This window comes from Panthera tigris, chromosome C2 (assembly GCF_018350195.1).
Source record: "Panthera tigris isolate Pti1 chromosome C2, P.tigris_Pti1_mat1.1, whole genome shotgun sequence".
Taxonomy (NCBI): domain Eukaryota; kingdom Metazoa; phylum Chordata; class Mammalia; order Carnivora; family Felidae; genus Panthera; species Panthera tigris.
Window position 1 is genome coordinate 27468051 of NC_056668.1, and position 26247 is coordinate 27494297.

Below are 26247 nucleotides of genomic sequence, written 5' to 3' on the forward strand. Positions count from 1 at the left end.
CTTAAAAATAAAATCTTTAAAAAACAAAAATCAGAAATTTTCTTCTCTTCAAATACTAGTTAGTAACCAAATGCTGTTAATCCAGAATGCATAAAAATAAATATCTACATGTTATATGGTGCAGTTATTACACCAAAATGAAACACAGAGGTAATTAAACATATTTTGAAAATATATATTCATATTATAAAGAAAAAGTAGAGTCCCATATAATCCTTTCCCTACATATGTATGTATGTCTGTGTATGTGTGTTTACTTTGTTACACAGTAATAAACTTTTTTCTAAAATCTTAATTTGGGGGAGGAACAAGGGTTGAAGGAAGGGAAATTCTGGTAAGTGGTAAACCTATCAGTAATTAGAAACAATAGTTTGCCTTCAAAAATAATACTAAGTCCTCTACCAACACTTAAAACCTATAAAACAAGTGTTTGTGCTCATGTAAAACCTTTGAAATGTTTGTTTCTTTAATGAGTAACACCTACAGCTGTTCTATATTCCAACAATGAACACTAAATGAAATGCTCTGTGAAAGGATATACAACTTAAATACAATGTTTTACTCCTGGACTGGGAAAAAAAAAAAAAAAAAGAATGCAACTAATAAAAACATATACTCTTTTCAACTACACTAAAAACAACCAAGATTAAGTAGTTCTTTGTCCTTCACCTCTGCTTCAACAAAATTAATATATTTCCAAGGAAAATTTTTCATTACATTCTTATTAAAATATTAAGAGAGAAGTAAACTTACTTGTGTCTGCTTGGCTTCCCACACTGATGTATCTATCATTGCCAGGAAGTGCTGTTTGGTAGTAAGTTGTCTCCTCTTGCTGAGGGGTCTTGGCATTCTTTGCAGTAAGGAAAGCCACTGCTAATTCCAAGTTTCCATTACTATCCTTCAAATATCAAGAATGGAACATCAAACATTTTGGAATAACTCCATACATTCTCACACAATTTATTTGAATTTCTCCATAGCAACTAATACTTAAATAGCAAAAGTCACTTTTAGATTTGAAATCATTCTATCTGAATGATTCATACTATTTTATAGTGTAAATTGATCGTAAACAATATATTCTACCAATAGTAATTCCTTTTTCTGTTAAGACAACTAACATGACAAAAGTAGTAATTCTATAATTACTTAGTTTTCCATTACTTTCATTTCTCCTTAACAAAAGTCAATCACAAATTGATGCTTCTAAACAAATGAACAAACTAAAAAACGGTTTTGGAACCTGCCATATAAAAGAGTGAAAATGAATATTTAAAACACTACTTCTACAAGAAGAACTATAAAAGATATTCCCCTGTAATATATATGCTGAATACATACCTAGAGGCAAACTTAAGTAAATGTCAGACTTGAAGGAAGAAAATCGCAAAATATTCTGAAGCTTGATAGTACAGAGACATAGAGAACTAGACACAAATACTCAATACTGTCAAGATAACAATCCTACCCAAATTAAATATATAAATTTTATGTAGTTCTCATCAAAAACGTTTCTGAATAAAATTATGCTGAAGTTAATTTAGGAGGAAGCAGATGCTAGAAAACTAATTTTTACAACAAAACAATGAAAAGAGACATGACCAGTTCTATCTCTACAGTCTGTAGAGTTAATAAATAGAAGACTTAGCTCTAGGACAGATAACTGAAACAACATTAGGAAACCCAGATATTAATAATGAAGTGATCTCTGTAACAGAAGGCCAGAACACCTAAGACAATGAAGGCCTCATGAACTCCAGCATACACACAGACTGTAATAGCAAGCTAGTGGAGGGTTTTGGACAGAAATGATATGGTATGACTTACATTTTAAATGGATCACTCTGGCTGTGTTGAGTATACACTACGGGAGAGAAAGGACTGAAGCAGAAAGTCCAACATTATTTGCTCTCACATTAAATATGTGAAAGAAAGATCAGGATGATTCCAAGGTTTGAAGCCTGAGCAACTGCAAGAATAAGATCCCCAACCCCCACCCCAACTCCAATTCCAGTTAGCCAGGAAGAGAAAAAAAGTAAAAGTACAGTTGGAAAAGTACCACTGCTTTATTTTTATTTTTTTTCAATGTTTATTTATTTTTGAGAGAGAGAGAGAGAGACAATTGTGAGCGGGGGAGGCGCAGAGAGAGAGGGAGACAGAATCTTCAGCCTGCTTCAGCAGGCTACAGGCTCTGAGCTGTCAGCACAGAGCTCAACACAGGGTTCGAACTCACAGACCACGAGATCATGACCTGAGCTGAAGTTAGACACAACTGACTGAGCCACTCAGGCACCCCAAAGCATCACTGCTTTAAACTTTATTATCACAACCATTATAAAACTCTTAAATGACTCACCAAAAATACGAGTATAACATAATCTATGTTAGATGAGTTAAATAGTTGTAAAGTAATTTGCAATAACCATGACTAACATTATCGAACTCTTACTATGTGCCAAGAAATGTGCTAATTGCTTTCTATATACTCTTATAATAATAATAAACTAAATGCAACAGGGATTTCTCGAAAATCACTTACTTTGGAGGGCTAAAAATAGATTCTTAAAATAAAAGTACTCAAATCAGTCAATGACCTTGTGGTTCCCAAAAGCAGACTCCTTGTCAGTATATTACTAAGAAAGTTGATTCATTATTAAATATCTTACAAATTTATACTGGGTAATAGTTAAGGTTTAAGAATAGTCCCCTCCCCCCAACTACTGTTAATTGAAACCAAAGTTCAAAAAAAAAAAAAAAACCTGAAGTCACACAAGGTACCTCAAAGAAAATGATGACAATAGTTAATTTGAATCTTTACATTCATACATATTCTACACAATTCCCAGGTTAAAAAAAAAAAAAGTGAAGTCCCAAACTTGCTCTGACCAGGTAAGTGGACAGCCTCACACTCAGAGACAGAGAATGGGAAAGGCACTTTCTGAAAACAGACACAGAGTGATGGAATCATATTCATCAGGATAAAGAAAGGACTAGCAATCATCTAAATGTCATAATCATAAAAATTGAGGTATGACATTTTTGCTTCCTCTCCAAATACTTAACAGTGGCTTCATAAACCCTGCATTAACACTCTAAACAAAACTGTTTCATCATTTTGCTGACAGGAAAAAAAGCTGAAGCAAAGACTGCAGTAAAAGCAGAAATTAAGTGCGGCACTCCAAGATCAGGCTGCTTGGTTTCCACATTTCAACTGTGTGAGCTTGAGCAAGTCACTTTAACCTGTTTACTCATCTTTTAAAAGGGGATGAATGGGAGCGCCTGGGTGGCTCAGTCGGTTAAGTGTCCGACTTCAGCTCAGGTCACGATCTCACGGTTTGTGAGTTCGAGCCCCGCGTCAGGCTCTGGGCTGACGGCTCAGAGCCTGGAGCCTGCTTTGGATTCTGTGTCTCCCTCTCTCTCTGCCCCTCCCCCATTCATGCTCTGTCTCTGTCTCAAAAATAAATAAACATTAAAAAAAAAAAAATTGGGGGGCGCCTGGGTGGCTTAGTCGGTTGAGCGGCTGACTTCGGCTCAGGTCATGATCTCGCGGTCCGTGAGTTCGAGCCCCGCGTTGGGCTCTGTGCTGACAGCTCAGAGCCTGGAGCCTGTTTCAGATTCTGTGTCTCCCTCTCTCTGTGACCCTCCCCCGTTCATGCTCTGTCTCTCTCTGTCTCAAAAATAAATAAACGTTAAAAAAAAAAAAATTAAAAAAAAAAAAATAAAAGGGGATGAATGTAACACCTACCTCACAGAGTTACTAGGAGGATGTTAGCCACATAAAGTACTTAGAATAGCACCTAGTGCTATAGGTGCTTAATAACTGCTAGTTATTATGATGATTACAATCATCTAAAAAGATAAAATTATTTCTGGAAACAAATGACAAACTTTTGGCTCAGAATCAAAAATTACATAATTAAATTTGTCTCATGGAACACGTTGCAAAGGATTGAAGCTGTATGTATGCCTTACAATAGCAAAAATGTCATCCTGCTGTTAGCCATTAGTAGCAATATGGAAATAACTTTAAAATGCAGTTCTAGTTCTTAAATATCTTTCATCTACTTGATCTTTTTCAATGGGCATATCCATGTGATTTGACTCATTTGGGCTTCTCCATGTGGAAATGAGGGAATTTCAGAAGATACAACCAGAACGATGCCCTTCATTTACTGCATATACTAACAACTTTGCGACTGCATGTTCTTAAGGTGCAATTAGTTAAACGTTAGTCAAGTTTTATTTCTTCTTGGAAAGAAAAAAATGTAAGCTTCTGACCTTCTATTAATCTCCTATTTTTTATCCTCCTCTCCCTCCCCATTATTTCTCCACCCCACCCCACTCTAGCCACGGCATTTGGATTCATATCCCTCCATTTTGCATGAAAAGTGTTTCATATTGACAGAGATCATCTGTCACCCCCAAGGTATCTTGAAACATTGGGTTGTGAAAACTAACATGCTCAAAATTATAGCATAAGTAAGGCTCTTACATTATAAAATTTCTTTCCTATATCTCTACTACTATACCACATAATGTAACTAAAAACCTTTCAAATAAGGTATGCAGTAGAGATGAGGGAGTAAGTAAACTATATGCCATAAAACAGAGGCCATACCTTCAAGGCTTGCTGTAGTATCTGGGCATCATTAATCCCAGTGATTTCTCTCAGCTGATTCAGAAATGTCTGCTGGTGCTAGAGGAGAAAAAACCGAAATCATTACATTTTAAAATCTGAAAATATTCAAGGACAAAAAATAAATGACCTTTGGGGAAGGGACAAAAAATAAACTAGTATAGAGAAGAAAAAATATAGAACTTGAGAGAGACTCAACAAATTTCATTATTTTATGAAGAATAAACCATGCTGTGGGGAGCCCTAACTCCATTCCCATGTTTCCAAAAGGGAACTTCTATATTACTTCCCAAGAAGTCTTACTGAATTAACAGTTTCTGGCCCATTCTTCACTGCCTAATTTATCCCTCCTAATAAGAAATGGAGTGAGATGCACAATGGCTAACCCTGAGCAAAATTAAGAACAACAGGTTTATCCATTGGACTACTTTACCTAGGGGCTGGGGCCACTGAATGAAACCCAGGCAGCTCTAACTAGTCAGCATTCATGCACCTGAGATGTTTGAAAAAGACATGTCAAAAGGCAGGCTATGCAGTAAGTAGGTATATGACATCAGGGGGATCCTAAGATCTCTTTGAGGAAAAAGATCATCTCATTCTCTAATCTGTCATAAAAGATCCTAAACAGAATTAATCACTTGTCCCCATTTACTTCAGATCTGTTGGTCTATATGATCTCTTATACTCTGTTAGAGAGGAAAAGAGAAAAGAGGGATGGGATTCCACTATCAAACCCTTCCCTGAACATCCCTACTTAGGACCACGTTCCTTCCTACATCTCCATATTTCTTAAAACTTAAGTTCCCCCAAACTGTAAGATAGCACCATGAAACAGAGTAAGCTCAATGGGAATGACAGGAAAAATAAGTCACACTAGAATAAAAGGATCTGCTGAAATATTTCTTGAAAATATTTTGCACTCATCTTAGTAATAATTCAATCAAGAATCATCAATAGATGCTAAAACTGTTGGGTGTAAGTTTGATGAGAAACAGTATAGTTGCATAGTTTCAAACTCTCTTACTATAAATTTTAAAGGGAGAAAGAATAACTTTATAATGAAGAAACATAACAGACACCACCTCAAGTAGTCAAATTTAATATTACCAATAACTTGAGAAAATGACAGTATATGTCTCCTCATGTTGTGTGATACACCAAGAAGAATATATCACCTGAGTGAGGTATTCCTGCCAAAAATGCACAGCCTGAATCTAAACTTGAGGAAGCATCACACAAATCCAAACTGAGGAACACTTTACAAAATAATTACTCTATTATATCTAAAATGTCTATACCATAAAAGACCAAGAATGAGTTTCTTGATTAATGAGGACCACAAAGACATGACAATCAAATGTAATGTGGGAAACCAAATTGCATCTAACACTAAATGCTATACAGGACATTACTGGGACAATTGGAGAAATATTAATATGGACTGCTTAGTAATATTTTATTACTACTAAATTCCTGAATTTGATAGCTACACTATGGTTATGTAAGAAAACATCTTTTTTCTTAAGAAATATACCCTGAAGTATTTAGGGGAGCCTGAATGGCTCAGTTGGTTAAGCATCCGACTTCGGCTCAGATCATGATCTTGCAGTTCGTGGGTTCCAGCCCCACAGCGGGCTCTGTGCTGACAGCTCAGAGCCTGATGCGTGCTTCAGATTCTGTATCTCCCTCTCTCTCTGCCCTTCCCCCACTTGTATTCTCATTCTCTCTCTCTCTCAAAAAAAAAAATAATAATAATAAGCATTTAAAAAATAAAAATAAAAATGAAATCAAGATTCTGTTTGTGAAGAAAAGAAAAGAACGCATAGTGGATAAACACTGGCAGTATCCACCATGGTATCAGTGCATTTTCATTTCCAATAACCTTATTAAAGAGCTGAAATAACCAAGACTATCTGACAATAAAATAAAAATAATAAAGTATATAAACAAGGTCACATAAAATGCCAGGAAGAATAAAATAGTTGAGTAAAAATATCAAACTGCCAAATTTACAGAGGTGAAAAAAAATTCTCTTTAAACTTGTCAACTTTTCTATGTTCATTTAAAACAGTACCAAGAACTAGCAATGGAACCATGACTATGTTACTCAATACGTAACATCACAAATTAAAGATGTAGAAAATATTTACAGAAATTCTTCTTATCTAATTCAACGTCTTATTTTAGTGAACATTAAAAAACTTAAAAGATTTGGGGTGTGTGGGTGGCTCATTCGGTTGAATGTCCACTCTTGATTTCAATTCAGGTCATGATCCCAGGATCATGGGATTGAGCCCTGCATTGGACTCCACACTGGCCATGGAGCCTGCCTGAGATTCTCTCTCACTGCCTCTCTCTCTCTCTCTCTCTCTCCCTCTGTCCCTACCCTACTCATCAGCATTCTGTCTCTCTCTAATAATATAAAAAATTAAAAAAAAAAAAAAAAACTGAAGCCTGTTTGTAATTTCACCACTAGCAGCCCTCCAAACTCCATTCTTTACAAGGAACATTATTTCTGTCAACTGCAAATTACTTGGTCATGGATCAGGGAAAGACTACTGAATACTCCCCCCAAATTAGTCATTTATACAAATGTTGCTGGCTATTATTTATAATGCTAGAAAAATGGAAACAATACAGATGTCCTCCCACTAAGGAAGAGGTTCTAAACTTGAATGTGCAGAGGAATGACCTGATGAGTTTGATAATAATGAAGATTCTCAGGCCCCGACCCCAATTCCAGAGCAGTCAGGGTTAAGGCTAAGGGATCTATATTTTTAATAAGCATCTCATATTATTTTTATACAGATGGACCAAGAGGCACAGTTTGAGTTAAGCAAACAACTGCATATTTTTAAATACCAAAATATATAACCTACATAGAAATTATCTTTACAAAATCATATTAAAGTGACAGAACACAAAATAGTATACATACACACTAATGACTACAAGGTAAAATGTAAACATAAATGTAAAGCTCAGAAAAGACAGGAGCCTGTGTTAATTCTCTCATCTCTATATCCTCACCCTCTGCCACTTTTAAGTTCCTCCCCCTAGAGAGAATTTATTTCCTTGCTGCACTGATGATGGGCTTGGCCATATTACATGCTTTGATCAATAACATATTAAAGATAGCCAGGGACACAGATATGAGATGTGCTTGCATGGATGAGCTTCCGTCCTGAACTTCTGCAACTTTCTTAAAAAGAACATGACCATGGGTAGCCCACTTGACCCAGAAGAATGAGGCATGTGTGGAGAAGAGCCACCCCAACCAACCTGCAAATCTGTGAGCACGATGATAGTATTTTGGTATGCTACTAAGTTTTGGAGTGGCCTGTTATGGTGACAGTTGACTGATACAGAGTGCAGCAAGAATACTGAGTATTTAATAAACAGAAGCAATGTGTTTGAAATTTTCTAATTCGTAGTTATAGTTTGATGTTTTGTTTCTCTTTCACAAAAAAGTCAGCTAAGTATCTTAGGGAAAAAAACAATCCAGGAGTATCTCTAGCATAGTTTGTGATCACATGAATTTTGAGAGAAAATTAAACAATGAGGAGAAAATGGTGTGGGGAAGAAGGCTGAGTGGGAAGGAGAAAAGGTGAAAAAATTTTCTTAGCTTAGTTAGCAAGAAATGGGAGAGAGATCAAAAGAGATGAGCTATGAGAAAAAAATCTAAGTTTATGGTACAGAAGCCACCTCATTTGTAGTTTTCTCTTGTTACTGGCATCATCCAGCTGTGCTTTTCCTGTCTTTGAAAACCTGCACCTTCATTTCCTACAATTATATGTTGTTGTCGTTGCTATTTCTGTTGTAATTAAGACTCTGGTCTTTCTTTCAAGGTTTGCACCTTTCTATTTACTGAATTTCTGGCCTGCATACACCCTGATCCTCAACTAAAAATGTCCTGCATATGGTTCTCTCCTCTTGGACTAGCAATTTTGATCCAAGATGGATACAACCAACCTCCCTCTCTAGAGCTCCTTTTCTGAGCTCCTCTTTTCAGTATGAATTTATATACTAAAGTATAAGGAGGAGGGTGCAATCTGTTCACAGTGCTGGACCAAGAAAGGCAAGACAAAATGTTCAAAGAAATTCAGCAGGTGCAAACACCATAGAAATCAATAAGCCAAGACTGCATGCAGGCCTTCAGATTCCTTCCTTAACGTTATTTTTATTGCATGATGACATCCTTAAGTGCCCACTATGTGCAAAACAGAATACTATACACACTTCTGGGAAAAAGAAGCATCAGTAATTTCAATATAAATTAAGAACCAGAGAGTTCCACATGAATTGTTTCCCTCCACAGTTGACCCTACCTAATGTTGGGTCTGTTTTAAATATTTTTCAGTAAATATACACCATATTTAACATTGGTATAACTTCTGAGGATGCAAAAAAGGGGATCCCTGGCTTAGACCAAAGAAAGAAGGTAAGCATTTATTATGCTCTTGCTGTATGCCAGACTGTTTTAATTGCTACCAGTTTATCATCTCACTTAATATGTGCACACATGCACACCCTTTCCATATTTTCTCTATGATATTTGATTTTGGAGATTAAAGAATCTGTGAAAAGTGAAAACTCAGTGCAAAAATCCAATACTATGTTCAAGTAAAATACTTAAATAATGGTACAAAAAAAACTAGAGCCCCACTGACAACAAGACAAGAAAGCTTTCTACATTAAATGGTGAATAACTCATAAGTCAGCCATTGGCTCCTGAATTTCCAAATATAAATAAAACTTGGTTTCGTGCAAAAGAAAGTCAAAGGTTTCCATCTTCAGGAGAAAAAAAGGCAACTCTGAAGATGATCTCTAAAAACACTTCCAAGTTTTTTAAGAAAAAGGGGACAAAATACTAATTTGATAGAAAATCCCAAGACATTCTTAAACTTCAGGATCACATTCACTAAAAGCATTGCTAGGCACTATGTAGTACTTCAAAGTCACCTATCAAGGAATAATTAATTAGGGGCACCTGGGTGGCTCAGTTGGTAAAGTGTCTGACTTTGGCTCAGGTCATGATCTCACAGTTTGTGAGTTTGAGACCTGCATCGGGCTCTGTGCTGACAGCTCAGAGCCTGGAGCCTTCTTCGGACTCTGTGTGTGTCTTTCTCTCTGCCCCTCCCCCACTCACTCGCACGCGCTCGTGCTCTCTCCCCCTCAAAATAAACACTAAAAAAAAAAAAAGAATTAATTATACTGCTGCCTTTAAGGCACATAACCATACATATGTCTATTTTTGCAAATACGTTCTGGATATGCCCTAGTTCATGTTATCTCTTATCATAACAAGAAATCCCCTAACTTCCTAGACAGATAATTCCAAACACATAATATGTCCATGTAACTTCTTTGTAAGCCCCAAACCTGCCTCTGCCTCTAACCAGCTATATAAGCCAAAACAAAACAAAACAAAACAAAGCAAAAACATACTCTGAGTACTTCAATGGACTGAAGACATGGTGAAAACCTTCAATGTGCGCTAGGTTTTTCTACTGTTCTATGGGGGCAGTTCTGTGCTAGAACAACACTGATTTCAAAAGATCCCATCTATTCTACATCCTTTTTTTTTTTTTTTATGATTTATTGTCAAGTTGGCTAACAAACAGTGTATACAGTGTGCTTTTGGTTTTGGGGGTAAATTCCCATGATTCATTGCTTACATACAACACCCAGTGCTCATCCCAACAAGTGCCCTCCTCAATGCCCATCACCCATTTTCGCCTCTCCACCCCCCACCCCCGCCTTAACCATCAGTTTGTTCTCTGTATTTAAGAGTCTCTCATGGTCTAAATCCTCTTTATCCCTATCTACCAACCCGAATTTACCTACCACTTGCCTTCTGTTAAGATTAAAGGGTCTTCTGGCACTTGCCACAGATTATAATAATATACCATGGTTAATTAATCACCAGACTCTAAGTCTGAAGACAGCACAGACTATTTTGTTCATAAATGTATTCCTAGTAACTAGTACAGTGTCTGGCATGTGTTAGGCACTCAACAATTATTGACTGAATAAATGAATACAGCAGTTTGCAGAGGTGAACAGGAAGGAGTAAGTAGATCATAGGGCTTGAACTCATCTACAGGAAAGACGTACTAACTGCTTACTGGAGATAGAACAAGAAGAATACACAAATCAGGCCCACTTACAAGCCAACTTTCCACACTCTCCACATTCTATCTAGAATTCCACAAAAAAGTTTCATTTCCTAGTTTTGGTCTTCTCAATCCTATAGTAACAGGAGTCTAAGTACAATATTGCTGAAATTTCCAAATGCAGATTATCTATATCATAACCCCATGAATGGTTGGAGTCAATGCTTATCTCAATCTTTTTTTGGGTTAACAGAACTTTAGCATTACAACAAACAAACCACAAACCTCTACGGGTATACAAATCTGAAGGCATGCATTTTCATTCTTCACTATTTACATTTAGGCTTAAATATTCCAAAAGTTCTAAATTTAGAAAGAAGATTTTCCCTATTGTTTTATAGAATCCCAGAGCCACAATCTTAAGCATTCATGTAATACAAAAAAAAAAAAAAAAAAGGAAGTAAAGATATAGTTGGTTTTTATCCTTCCTCACCTCAGAGTTCATATCCCTTCCTGCCACCCCAAGCCTACAACAAATCTAACATCTGCATGATATCCATGCCCCTAACAGAACCCCCCCCCAACCTTATTAACTGGCAGATAACAGAAATGTATCATAAATAGAAATTCTACCTGTAATTTCCCCCAAAGTATTGTTACACAGCATTATCATATAAGTCTATAAAGAGTTAAATACATGCATTTTGAGTTCCAAAAACCCAAGTATACCAATATTTTGGCACAGTGTTTTAATTTTTTTTTTAATGTTTATTTTTGAGAGAGAGAGACACAGCATGAGCCAGGGAGGGGCAGAGAAGAGAGAGACACAGAATCCAAAGCAGGCTCCAGGCTCCAAAATGTCAACACAGAGCCTGAGGCAGGGCTCAAACCCATGAAATGTGAGATCATAACCTGAGTCAAAGTTGGACACTCAACCCACTGGGCCACCCAGGTGCCCTGGGATACAGTGTTTTTAACTTAGAGCACCTACATTCTGGAAAACATGTGGGTAATCAAAACTTTTGTGAATCAAGTCATAATCTTGACTACAAAATCTGCAGTTTAAATAAAATATATATTCTTAGGGGCACATGGGTGGCTCAGTCGGATAAGCGTCTGGGTCTCAGTTTCGGCTCAGGTCATGATCTCATGGTTTGTGGGATGGAGCCCCTGTGTCAGGCTCTGACAGCATGGAGCCTGCTAGGGATTTACTCTCTCTCCCTCCCTCTTTGCCCCTCCCCCAATTACATGCCCTCACACATGTGAGGCACACGACTCTGTCTCTGAAAATAAAAAAAAAAACAAAAGAACTATTTGCAGAAATGTCCCAGTCTTCAGCACCTCAGCAAACATGTCTCCCATCCCAGTGGGCTTCAATCACAAATTCTACATTAGAAACTGAATCTCAGTCTTAGGACAGACCTCTCCCAAATTTACTCTTTCTTTTATTCTTCAGAGTTCTCTTCATATTTTTGTAGTTAATCACATGTTACTGGTCAATACTTCCTTGTATTAAACTTTCCCTGACATTCAAATTGCCGTGTGGTTTTTGGGTCCTAATTGGGTCCTTATTAATACAACTTCCTCAAAAGCAACTTTTATACTCTAACAACATATTAATGTTGTAATTCTTTATTTTGAAGAGAGTAAGTCCCAAAAATAATTAGAAAGGGAAAAATTAATCATATATATGCTAAGTCCTATCCTAGAACTACGATTAACTGAGCAGTTATGAAAAGTACAGAAGGCATCAGAGATTTCATTACATAGGCATGATTGATAAAATCATTGGCTACTGGTGACTGAACTCAATCTCCAGCCCTCATTTCCGACCCCTGGACTGGCAGTGGGCTGAGGGTTCTAACCCTCTAATCACAGTGGTTGGTTTTCTGAGGCTGGTTTTACAGCCTCTGAAGCTGCCTAGTCTCCCATCCAGGAGTTAACTCATTAGCATACAAAAGACAGTAAATTCTGAGGATTCTAGAAGCTCTGCGGCAGGAATCAGGGAAAGACTAAATATTTACTTTTTCTTATACAGTATCCAGTCACATAAAGCTACTGGTAGATAACAGAAGACACCAAATTGTTCCATTTTCCCTTGCTCATGGACTTCTCTGCCCAGAATGATACTGTCAATCTGCCTGGTTGTCTTCCACAGCTCATTTCAAGCACTCCCACCTTGATGAGGCCTTTTCTATTCTTCTTATATCCTCTCCTTGGTCCTACCAATACGTCTTATAAATACGTCTAATATCATATATGCATTTCTGGCTCCCGCACCACCAAACTAGAAGACTTTAGTGTACTACTTATTTCTCAATTTGCTTAACACAAAGAAATAATACTTGAATGCCTGAATATCTAAGCAGAAATGTACAACAGGCAACGGAAACTAGAGTTTATGTAAGGGTGTAACATTTAATTAATTTTGAATATACAAATTAGGTAGTAATGAACATATATGTGAGTGAGAAAATACATTGATCTCTCCAAGACAGCTTACAAAGAAAGCAGAAAATCAAAGAGTAAACCTTGGAAAATTTCCCCAGTTAACAAGTACAAACACATTGTATTAGCAGCCAAATTTTACTGTACAACACAGCCCAAATGTGAACAGTTTAAATATATGTATTGAAAGTTCACATAGCACAAACTGACAAACTCACAGAAATCTTGCCCAACAGCTAGGCCTGTCTGCTGTCTTCTTACCAAATAATTCTAAATTTTTTGTGCGCTTGTAACATGCTTTCAAATACTAAATATCTGTGCAGCACGCTTGAAAAGGTCTAAAACCTTCACCGCAACAGAGTGCAACAACCCCTAAAAGAGGTAGTAACAATTACAACACAATTATTACTCCAGTATATAATACTGTTTCAAGGTGTCTGCAAAAGCAGTTATCACACTACATAGCATTAGCTCACCCTCTTGATTGTCCAGGTCCTAAGATCTGTTCACAAGGCAAAGTACTCACAGGTTCTAATAAATAATATTTATCAGGCACTAACTTAAAAGTAAGCTATAATTGTTACCTGTTATTCACAGCAAGTATACTCCACTCAACACTAAATCACACAATATTCTGCTTGAGAGATACTGCAGTAATTACATTTACAGAGCTTTAGCAAAAAATTTTTAAAAAGACAAACTTGTTTTAAACTATGATCAAATTTGGAGGCACATCTGTGAAGATTTTACAACAAAAAAGCTGAGAACACCACTCTAAGACAATGGCTATCAACTGACTAGCAGGATCACAGATGTAATGTGGATGACAACAGCAATAAAATCTACTTCCAAAGTTTAACAATAATACATTACAAGAATATCTTGATACACATATATTTACTTCCTTGGTTGAAGTTGTAAGTGCTTAAGTTAGCTTCTGTGAAACACTACCATCTGTCAAATTAACCTTGTTAATCTAAATTTTACTAATTTCCTAGCACTGCTTACATCTAAGTCATTAGTTGGCTTTTGGCTTTAGTGCATAATAGTGATACAATAGAACATAATAAAATTATGCCTACTTATATTTATGCAAACTTCAGTAAAACTATAATAAAAAATACTTGGAGAGTCCTGGAGACCTGCTTTCCTTTAAAAAGAAAAAAAAAAAAAAAGTATTGTCATCAGGTGGAGTATTAATGGACAGGAGGAGAACTTTTCAGAAATGCTGTTGGTTCTCCATAGAGGAAAAGTGAATTTGGCCACCTACACAAACAATGTATAAAATTCAGATCCAAGTAGAATAAGACTTAAATACTGGAGGCAAAACAAGAAAAACAATAGGGGGCAATAAAAGAAAATATCTTTATAAAACAGGGTATGGAAGTTCAGGAAACTAATTACACAAGACTAAATTAAAATAAATTTCTATTCATGAAAGGGCACCATAAGGAGAGTAAAAAGACATCCTGAAAATGGGAAAAGATACTTGCAAAATATGTAAGTAGAAAAAAAAAAGTATTTAGCCTATAAAGAACTCCTTCAAATCAAAAAGAAAAAGGAAAAAAGAAAAAACAAGAGAAACAAATGTGAAAAAGTCTTAATCGTCCATAAAGATAAAAAGGTAACGGTGGGCTGGGGCGCCTGGGTGGCTCAGTCAGCTAAGCGTCCGACTTCAGCTCAGGTCACGATCTCACAGTTTGTGGGTTCGAGCCCCGCGTCGGGCTCTGTGCTGACAGCTCAGAGCCTGGAGCCTGTTTCAGATTCTGTGTCTCCCTCTCTTTCTGACCCTCCCCCGTTCATGCTCTATCTCTCTCTGTCTCAAAAATAAATAAACGTTAAAAAAAAATTAAAAAAAAAAAAAGGTAACTGCGGGCACCAGGGTGGCTCAGTCGGTTAACCATCTGGCTCTTCATTTAGGCTCAGGTCATGATCTCAAGGTTCGTGAGATCAAGCCCCATGTTGGGATCTGCACTGACGGAGCCTCCTTGGGGTTCTCTCTCTCCCTCTCTCTCTGTCCCTTCCCCACTTGTGCTCTCTCAAAACTAAATAAATAAACTGAAAATAAAGGGGGGTGGGGGTAACTGAATAACTTACCAGCATTAGGACAGTTAAGTTCTGGTGTTTCCAGAAGTATAAATGAACTGCAACTCAAAGGTTTATTTATTTCATATGAACCTTGACTCTTACACCTCAAAGCACACACAAAAATAAACTGTTGGGGCATCTGGGTGGCTCAGTCAGTTGAGTACCTGACTCTTGATTTCGGCTGAGGTCATGATCTGAGGGTCGTGGGGTCGTTGGGTCGAGCCCCGCTCCTGGCTCTGCACTGAGTGTACAGCCTGTCTCCCTCTCTCTCTGCCCCTCTTCCCCACTTGCACTCTGTATAAAATAAAATAAATAAAATAAAATAAGTAAAATAAAATATAAAATAAAATAAACCCTACATAAATGACAGACCTACATGTAAATGTTAAAATAATAAAACATTTTAGAAGAAAACACAGGGGAAAAAAATTGTAAACTAAGGTTCAAGAAAATTAGGTCAAAGCACTAACTGGGAAAAAAAAAAGGAACAATGAACATCAATGTTAAAATAGTTTAGACTTCAAATAAACTGATAAGCAATAGACAAGCTACACATTAAGGGGGGAAATATACATATATACACAAATTATATGTATGTATATATGTATGGCATTCAGAATATATAAATTACTACAACTCAGTAACAACATTTATTTGTATAACATATAAACAGATTACTTGTACAAGATATAAAAATGATCAGTAAGGAATACATGAAAACAGCCAGTTCAAAGTACCTCCCCATCACACTCCCTGCCTACCTCCAGACCCTCCCAGAGCCCCATTCCCTCTTCTCCACAGAAAGCCCCCTGAAACCCTAAGACAGGAGGGAGAGGAAGAACAAAGGTTCTGTTGGTTGGCCCCCTCCCTTTGCGCATTAAACCCAAACAGCTCTATGAACTCTACTATCTCTTCCAGCAGTGCAACGGGTAGAAGGTTCCTGACTGCCACAGGCACAGCCAAGAATGCAGGGAAATGTTTTCATTTCCATCAGAAAACTACAGACCCTGAGCTAGAGTTTGCCTGAGCCAACTTCAAGATGGCCAAGAGCAAGCCAATGGCAACACCAAAGAAAACCAATATTCACAGGCTCCTGGGACCATATGTCCTCATACAGGACTCCATGCCCTAAGGGGGCTATTGTGATTCCTACATCGAACCCAGCCATCCCATATGCTGCCTTCATCTACCCAGCAACATGCTCAGGTGCAAGGGTACCACTCCTCTGATGCCACCAGCAGGAATGGAAATACATGCTGTCAGTTTTCTATTAGTTCTGCAGTCTTATCACTATTTGAAGCCCTGGCCCCCTAGGAAAGAAGCCCAGAAGCCACTTCTGAGAATCTGTATGTTATGACCAGAATAGGCACACAAAGTGTCCACTGACCCCACAAAGCTTGTGCAAAGAGCTGCTTCTTCTGTCTAAAAATTGAGAATTTTAAACCTGAGACAGTGGACTGCTGCAGGTTTCTTTAAATCCTCTTCCTCAGCCCTGTTCTGCCCCATAGCCTTTGTCTAAGGCCTCATGAGAAGACTTCAAGGGTGTTCTTGATGAGAAACCCAGACCAGTTCAAATGCTCAATGAAGGACACAGCAAGCCCCACACCATCAACCCAAAGTTGTGGAGCCCAAAGTAGCTCCACCTCAAAGAAACAAGATATTTGATTTTGCATGTATTCTGGCATGAATTATAACACATAAACTTGTGTATATGAGAGTGTAGCATTGTTCTCACATTAGTGTTACCATAGTAATGGACTTGGCCACTAATGTTTCTTCATTCCTGGTCCCTCTCTTCTCCTCCACGTCCTTCCAGCTTCACTGACGACCTAGCTCTCAGCTAAGCAGCCAATCCTGCCTCAGGCCTAGTACCACTCATCTCCACCCCACCCATTTCAAGGCTGAACAGCACCAACAAAAACCCAGCAAGTATGAGCTGTTTCCTTTTCCAGTTCAAATCAGTCTCTTCCTTCTTGTACTCCAATGGACCAAAACTGTAATAAAAATCTTTCTTGACCCAACTGCTTACCTCTCCACAATTCAGCCCACCCGCCATTGGTCCTGCAAGTTCTTTCCAAACTTGCAAACAAAGTACCCTGTGCAACAAAATATTCTGTACCCTGTGCAACAAAAAAGATTTCTCTTGTGTAATTAATTATCAAAGACATTAATTTAATGTTAGTTTGAGGCATGAAGAAGAGGGTTTTCATTCTTCAGCAGTGATCTTTTTAACAGGCATTTAAAAAGTGATAAAATGAAGGACAATTATGCAGTTTCATTTTGTTTTCTGAGCATATCAGTACTTGCTTCTAAAACGTAGCTCTAGCAACATCTTTAACTTTTTAGTTATGATTAATGCTGATCCCAAGTGAAACTGGATAGAATAGCTGGCCTTTGAACAACACAGGTTTGAACTGTGCAAGTCCACTTATATGTGGCTTTTTTTTTTTTCCAGGAAATATAGTACAGTACTATAAATGTATTTTCTCTTCCTTTTGATTTTCTTAGTAACATTTCTTTTCCCTAGCTTACTGTATTAATCAACTATGTTACCAGTAAGGCTTCCAGTCAACAGTAGGCTTTTAGTAGTTAAATCCTAGGAGAGTCAAAAGCTATACAGATTTTCAACTGCATGGGGGCTAAACACCCCAGCCCCCACATTATTCAAGGGTCAACTGTATATGAGAAGCAATATATAAAACTCCTCCAAAAGTGGCCAATAAGCATATGAAAAAAAGTTTAAAACCACTAGTCATTAGGGAACTACAAATTAATACCACAATGAGGTACTACTACATACTCACTAAAATGGCTAAAACATAAAAGTTGACAATACCAAGTGTTGACAAAATTGTAGACCAACTTTAACTTTAACACACTGGCTGATAGGAATGTACAATAGTACAACCACTTTGAATAACCACTTAGTAATAGTTTATAACAATTATATTCCTCTGTACTTGCCCAAAGGAAATGAAATATGTCTCCTCAAAGATCTACTTACAAATGTACATGTAGCCATATTACTCATAAGAGTCACAGACTGGAAACAACCCAAAAGCCCACCAAAAGAACCATGTTTACACAGTTTGTAATATTCATATAATGAAATATTACTCAGCAACAAAAAGGAACTACTAACATGTAATAACGTGGCTGAATCTCAAAAACATTTTGCTGAGCAAAAAAATGTTAAATGTAATAAAAAGGAATTTTAAGATTCCATTTATGTGAAGAACTAAGACAGCCAAAACTGACTTATAGTAATAGAAATCAGATCAATGGTTACCAGGTACAGGGAGTGTAGGGATACTAAACTGAAAGGGTGATATAAGGGAATCTTGTCAAGTTGTCAAAATTCATCTAATTATATACTTTAAATGGATGTTTCCATTTTATTTATTTATTTATTTATTTATTTTTGTAAATATACCACAGTAACATTAACTTAGAAAAGTCAAGATAGCAGCTAGTGGGATGTGGAAGGAAGGGGCAGTTTGAGGGAGACACAAAGGAAATTTCTAGAATAAAATGTTCTATTTCATGTCCAGGGTGGTACAAAGAGTAGTAATCTTACTATATTTATTTAAAGTGTACATAAGCTTTCATATGCTTTGGTACACACACACGCAAAAAAATTTTCAGAAATGATTCATATACACACACCCCAAAAAGAGAAACAGGAAGACTGTAACCTTAGCATATATAGTTGTTTCCCAACTCCTTGATATAGAAGTCAATGGCTAAAAACAAGACTAAATCTGCCCTACTGACGTTGGGGGCGAGGGGGCAGGGAGCAATTATTCCCATCCATGCACCTGAAGCTTTGAGTTTCCATACAGATGTTGACCCTGAAAGCCTGAGGGAGGAGGCACTTCCCTTAAGACAGGACAGCACATCAGTGAACTGATGGGGAGAAACACCTGAAACAAAAGAAAGCCTATGTGTTCAAAGAGATTCTGCTCCCCTGTTAAGTTGGGTGTACTGTAATAATTCAAACCCTGGAGGAGCCCTGCAGTCAATTCACACAAGTGCTGAAAAAGCATTCTCATCTTTAAGAATACTAATTAATTTCAACTAGTGGTCTTCAAACTTTAAGTACAGAAGAATCAGTTGTGATTCCTATTGAGAATGCCCTAGTCCAACTCTTGGATTTGAAACAGTAAGTCTGAGGTGAGGTACAGCATTCTACAGTTTTAGCAAGCACCACAGGAAATGAATAGTCCACAAACCACACTGTAAGAAACTCTGACCTAAACCTCTATCAACAAAGCTAAAGAGACAAGAAAAACATTGCTAGACATTTTTAAATATTAAATAATTTTTAAGTTTATTTATTTTGAGAGAGACAAAGACAGCACAAGTTGGGGAGAGGCAGAGAGACAGGGGGACACAGAGAATCCCAAGCAGGCTCCACACAGCCAGTGCAGAGCCCGATGCAGGGCTCAAACCCACGAAGCCATGAGATGGTGACCTGAGCTAAAACCTAGAGTCAGATGCTGAAACGAATGAGCCACCCAGGTGCCCCCAGACCAAATAATTTTTAAAAAGTAGACAGACTGTACTAAAACAGTTAATAGAGAGGAGAAAAAAGACACCTTTCAAAAACTACTTATCACATGTACAAAACAAGGTATCATGACAAGGAGAATATTCTTGGAAATTAATACAAGTTTGCCAAAATAAACACAAGTGGTCATAAGTTGAACTTTTACTTCATCTACTTAACCCACACTGCACAGTGACATTCCAAAATGCCTTTCATAAGCCAAATTTGACCTTTCATATATTACATAAATTAATGATTATTATAAGCTATGATGCCATATCACCATGTTTATTTGTAGGAAAAAGGCAGACCACTGCTGCAGTCAAGTTACGCTCAAGTCAGTTCTATGACATTACAGAGTATTAACGTGTTGCAGAGTCAGGGAAGGAAAGATTATAGTAACTACCCCTACTCTAAACACATCAGGGCAGGAATGAATAATTATGGAATGGCCCCTGGGGGAAAAGAAAAGGGAGGGCCCATGATAAAAATTAAGTGCACTGCCTGATTTTACAAGAGGTAGGATGAGAGAAGTAACTATCTTCTGACAAACCAACTACCTCCCCACACACCCCCAGGAGGTCTGGACCGAAACTTTCACAAGTCACCAGGACTCAAAAGAAAAAGTACATGCAAGCATCAAAATTTAAAATATAACAATATTCTTTAGTTCTTCAGAAACAGAACCCTTTTTATGACATATAAGTTCATACAACTAACAACATGTAAATACTTTAGAAACTCATCAGGTACCGAAGTAGGGAACTGTCCTTTAAAGTCAGCAATAAGACAATATCCAGGGGTGCCTGGGTGGCTCAGTCGGTTGAGCATCTGACTTCAGCTCAGGTCATGATCTCACAGCTAGTGGGTTCGAGCCCCACATTAGAATCTGTGCCGACAGCTTAGAGTTCAGAGCCTGGAGCCTGCTTCAGATTCTGTCTCCCTCTCTCTGCCCCTCCCCTGCCTGCACTCTGTCTCTCTCTTTCTCTCTCTCAAAAATAAATAAACATTAAAACAAATTAAAAAAAAAAAGACAACAATATCCATTATTATCACTTCTAAGCAACATTTATTAAAGGTCTAACCTAGTACAATAATAAAAAAATGATATTACAGGCATAAAAATTAGAAATAGTCAAAATTTATTCCTGATATAATTTTACATAGAAAATCCAAAATCATCTCTGGAAAAGTAGTGCAATAAAAAAGCTTATTTTCTATGGATAGAAGATCAATATACAAAAGCCATTTGCAAGTGAACATAGTAACAAGTAACAATAGCAAATCTTTGAAAGTACCACATATAATTATCAGAAATGATCAACTATCTAAAACGAATAATGTACAGAAATTCTACAGTTATAATTAAAAACCGAATAAGAGATCTTAAAGAAGACCTAAAGAAAAGAAGTATACTCTATTCATGGATAGAATCAATATCATAAATATGTTAATTATCCCAAAATAGTCTATATGATCAATCGAATTAATAAAAAACTCACACGAGAGTTTTTCAGAGAAACTGGCAAGATTATTCCAAAATTTCTAAGGAAGAAGAGTGTCATGATATTTTGGAAGAGAAGCAAACTTACTTTTCCAGTACTAGAGACTATAATGAAGCTACAACAATGAAGACAGGATGGTATTCACAAAATGAATGAGGAAACAAAAGACAGCACAAGAAAAAAAGAGCATTAAATAAAGCTTTTGTATATGACAAATGGCATGTCAGTTCAGTGAGATAGAGCCCTACCTATTCAATAAGGTAAAATTAACAAAAACAAAACAAAAAAAAAATATATGATAAAAATTAAATTGGATCCCCACCTCACACAAGTTACAAAAAGCAACTGAGATAGAATAAGGTCTAAATGTTGCAAACAACATTTAAAACTCTCAGTGGAAAACACAGATGAATATCTTTAAGCTATCAAGTAGAAAAAAGTTCCTGAATTTAAAACAATGAAAATTAAAAATATGTACCTTCGACAATTCATAAAGGTACAATAAAAAGGAAATCAAAGGTAGGGAGGGGCACCAGGGTGGCTGAGTAAGTTAAGCATCTGACTCTTGATTTGGGCTCAGATCATGATCTCACGGTTCCTGGGTTCCCACAGGGCTCAGGGCTGACAGGGTGGAGAATCCTTGGGATTCTTTCTCTCTCTCTCTGTCTCTCTCTCAAAATAAATACGCATTTTTAAAAAATATTTAAAAAGGAAATCAAAGGGAAGATAAACATAGGATTCAAGATAATTATAATTTCAAATGCAAATACAGGGACGGAAATGAAAATGAGACTAGTTAGATATAGGTTACCTCCAAAGATATAGCTTTTGTTTTAAGTAGAGTTCATGTGTATTTATTATTAAAAAGTAAAATTTTGTAAGTATTAATATTAATAAGCAATTTTATGAATAAATGAAAACATATTTGCATGGACAGCTGATCATAAACCAATATTTATTAATTCAATTCTGTTTACCTCACAATTGGTATTGTAGATTATTAAAAGTCCTCAAAATATTATATGACCACCTGTGGAGGTAGTGCATCTAGAACTGGTACTACAAAAATAATAATTTGTACAATCTAACTAAAAATTTATCTCAGCATATAGAACAAAAAGGAGTGAAAGAAATTATAAAATGAAATTTATAGCAAATAAGAGAGATGAATGGTATCGAATATTCAAATAATTCAGTTATGGAAGGAGGGCGGGGGGGGGAAGGAATTGAGTAGAATTGATAATTTTAGAATGTATATCTTTTCCCTAAGAACATGAAGCTTTTCAGATCAAAATTCCTAGGCAGGACTGTTAAGAAGGAACACACACATGTAAAATTTCTGGTTTCTAAAACCAAAGGGGAAATCTTACAAGCTTACAGATAGTTAACTAATAACTTCAAAAATGAACTATTGGGACCTCATCAAGATAAAAAACTTCTGCACAGTGAAGGAAACAATCAACAGAACTACAAGACAACCAACAGAAGTTATTTGCACCTGATATATGGGATATAGCGTTAGTATCCAAAATCTACAAAGAACGTATCAAACTCAACACCCAAAAAACAAATAATTCAGTTAAGAAATGGGCAAAAGAACACTTTTCCAAAGAAGGCATCCAGACAGATAACAGACACATAAAAAAATGTTCAACATCACTCATCATCAGGGAAATACGTGTCAAAACCACAATGATACACCGTCTCACACCTGTCAGAAAGGCTAAAATCAACAACACAAGAAACAACAGATGTTGGCAAGGATGCAGAGAAAGGGGAACCCTAGTGCACTGTTGGTGGGAATGCAAACTGGTGCAGCCACTCTGGAAACTAATGTGGAGGTTCCTCAAAAAATTAGAAATAGAACTTACCCTATAACCCAGCAATTGCACTACTAGGTATTTATCCAAAGGATACAAAAATGCTGATTTGAAGAAGCACATGCACCCCAGTGTTTACAGCAGCACTATCAACAATAGCCAAACTATGGAAAGAGCCCAAATGTCCATCAACTGACAAGTGGATAAAGAAGATATGGTACGTATATACAATGGAATATTACTTGGTGACGAAAAATAATGAAATCTTGCCATGTGTAACAACATGAATGGAACTAGAATGAATTATGCCAAGCTAAATAAATCAGAGAAAGATAAATATCACATTATTTCACTCATATGTGGAACTTAAGAAACTAAACAGATGAACGGGTGGAAGGGAAGCAAAAATAAGATACAGAGAGGGAGGCAAACCATAAAAGACTCTTAAATACAGAGAACACGCAGGGTTGCTGGAGAGGAGGTGGGTGGGAGGACGAGCTAAATGGGTGATGGGCATTAAGGAGGGCATTTGTTGACATGAGCCCTGGGTGTTATATGTAAGTGATATGTAAGTGATTTCTTAACTGAATTATTTGTTTTTTGTGTGTTGAGTTTGATACATTCTTTGTAGATTTTGGATACGAATGCTATATCCCGTATATCAGGTGCTAAATTCTACTCCTGAAACCAGTGTGTACACTGTATGTTAACTAACTTGAATTGAAATAAAATTTTTTAAAAAAGAGTTAACTAACAGCTTATCTACAACTTACCACTTTGGTAGAGTAACACCAAACGGTATTATATTTTACAGAAAAACCTAGTTAATATTAAATACCGAATTTTTTAAAAATTCTTCATTTTTTTTTTTTTAATGTATTTAAGTTCAAGTTAGTTAATATACAGTGTAGTACTGGTTTCAGAAGTAGAACCCAAAGATTCACCACTTGCATATACACCAAAGGATATAAATAACTAATTTTTAAAAACTAATTGGCTACTAATGTGTCTATAACGCAAGTAATATTCTTGATGTAAGGTATATCTTAAGAAAATTAAAATGCCATTATTTAGAATTACGATTCCATATTATCCCAACAAACTCAGGAATACTATACATAAAAATATGTGAAAAAGCCTATTTTATTGAGGACAGAGGAAAACAGAGAAAACTATTCATTTTGGCACCATCAGAAAACTATGTTTAAATATATATTTAAAATTAAAAGAGCAGAAATGAGGGGCGCCTGGGTGGGTTAGTCAGTTGAGCATCCAATTCTTGATTTCAGCTCAGGACATTATCTCATGGTAAAAAGATCATGCCCCACTTGGGGCTCCTCGCTAGGTAGGGCGCATGGGGCTCTCTCTCTCTCCCTCTGTCTCTCCCCTGCTCATGTTCCTACTTTCTAAAATAAACAAAGGGCAGAAATGAGAAAGATTTCCCAATCATAGAGGACATAAGAGGCAAGGGGGAGAGGGAGGGTGATAGAATGAAAACTTTATCAAGCCATCAAAGCTGGGTGGGGAAAACAATAGAAACTCAGATGACAAAAAATTTATGAGTTATCATATGTAAATGATGAAATTGTATTAAAAGACTAGCAAAAGCACACAAGTTTGGATTCAGATATATTAGAAATAAAAAGAATCTGATAAAATTATATTAAAAGTACCTCAACATCTCTCAGAATTAAGACACAAGGAAAAAACACGAAATACTCAAACCACACTATGTGTACATTGAATATATCAACATAGAACTCTGTAACTTTCAAATACACATCCTTTTCATATGCTCATTAATACCTCATGTACTTAGTCATATGAAAATCTTAATTTCTAAAACTATTACAAATCATCTTGTTTAAACAGCATATTCAAACTAAAAATCAACAATTTAAAAATGCAACATTGAGACACCTGGGTGGTCCAGTCCCTTAAGCACCCAACTCTTGGTTTCAGCTCAGGTCATAATCTCTAGTTCGTGGGATCAAGCCCCGCATCAGGCTCTGTGCTGACAATGTGGAGCCTGCTTGGGATCCTCTCTTTCTCCCTCTCTGCCTCTCCCCTGCTCATGCTCTCTCTCTCAAAATAAATAAATAAACTTAAAAAAAATGCAACATCTTGAGACATACAACAAAAAAACAAAAAACAAAAACTTTTAAAGAAAATGAAGTCAAATCTCAAGCAAAGAAAACCAACAGTCCAAAATACCTGTCATTATTACTCTATTAGAAACTCACCAAGTATAAAAAGAGCAATAATAACCTCCCAAAAAAAAAAAAGGAGAAAGGTGGAAAATACTTAAGACAAAAAGCAAAAATTAATGAATTAGAAGATAAAACAGAGCTTATAAAGGAAACAAAGAAGTGGATTTTGAAAGAGAGTGAAATAGATCAACGTCTGGCAAAACTGAGACTAAAACAAAACAAACAGGAGTGAGAAAAGGATCTGTCTACACAGCCAGATTTAAGAAAAAAATCAGACCTGTACATACATACATATATACATCTAAATGAAATCAAACCTAAATCAATAAATATTTTTAAAATTGATGCTGGAATTGATGCTGGAAGAGGTAGAAACCTAAAAGGTAATAGTCAAAATTTGGAAGGCTTATCTAAAACTTGTTCTAAATAAAATGGTCTGCCTGCTATAGTCATATTCATCAAACCTTCAAAGTAACAAGTACTTAGATTTAACAATAAAAAATGGCTGAAAACCAACAATTTTGAATGATTTAACCTAACCCTACACTAAACAATTCCAAAAGCATAGGAAAACTCAACAAACTTTCTAATGATTTTATAAGCTAACCTTACCCCGATAGCCCATATGCAGAAAAGTAAACTGTGTAACCAATCTCATCTAAGAATATCGATACTAAATTCCAGATTAAAATTTAGTATATCGAATTTGGAGGCATCGTGACTAAATTAAATTTTACCAGAAAGCAATATAGCATAATGGTTACGAATGCAGGCTCATAACCTGCCTGCAATGACCATGAATTTAAATTCCACCCCAACACATACTAGCAATGAAATGTTGTTTTAGTTCTTTTCTAATACTCTTTCCTCAACCA

General features: G+C 36.5%; 1 protein-coding gene across 5 annotated transcripts in view; it reads right to left on the reverse strand.

Annotated features, from left to right (window-relative positions):
* USP25 (ubiquitin specific peptidase 25) overlaps positions 1-26247 on the reverse strand; it is a 148729-nt gene that overhangs the window by 117372 nt on the left and 5110 nt on the right. The window contains exons 1-3 of one of the 5 annotated variants that reach the window (XM_042956525.1): positions 19107-19547; positions 4619-4696; positions 754-898 (exon numbers count right to left, since the gene is read on the reverse strand). In XM_042956525.1, the coding sequence (XP_042812459.1) occupies positions 754-898; positions 4619-4696; positions 19107-19340 (457 nt within the window). In that variant the 5' untranslated portion in view covers positions 19341-19547. Of the gene's footprint in view, positions 1-753; positions 899-1827; positions 1882-4618; positions 4697-19106; positions 19548-26247 lie in introns of those variants that run through there. The other 4 variants (XM_042956526.1, XM_042956527.1, XM_042956529.1 and 1 more) reach the window with 4 other exon arrangements.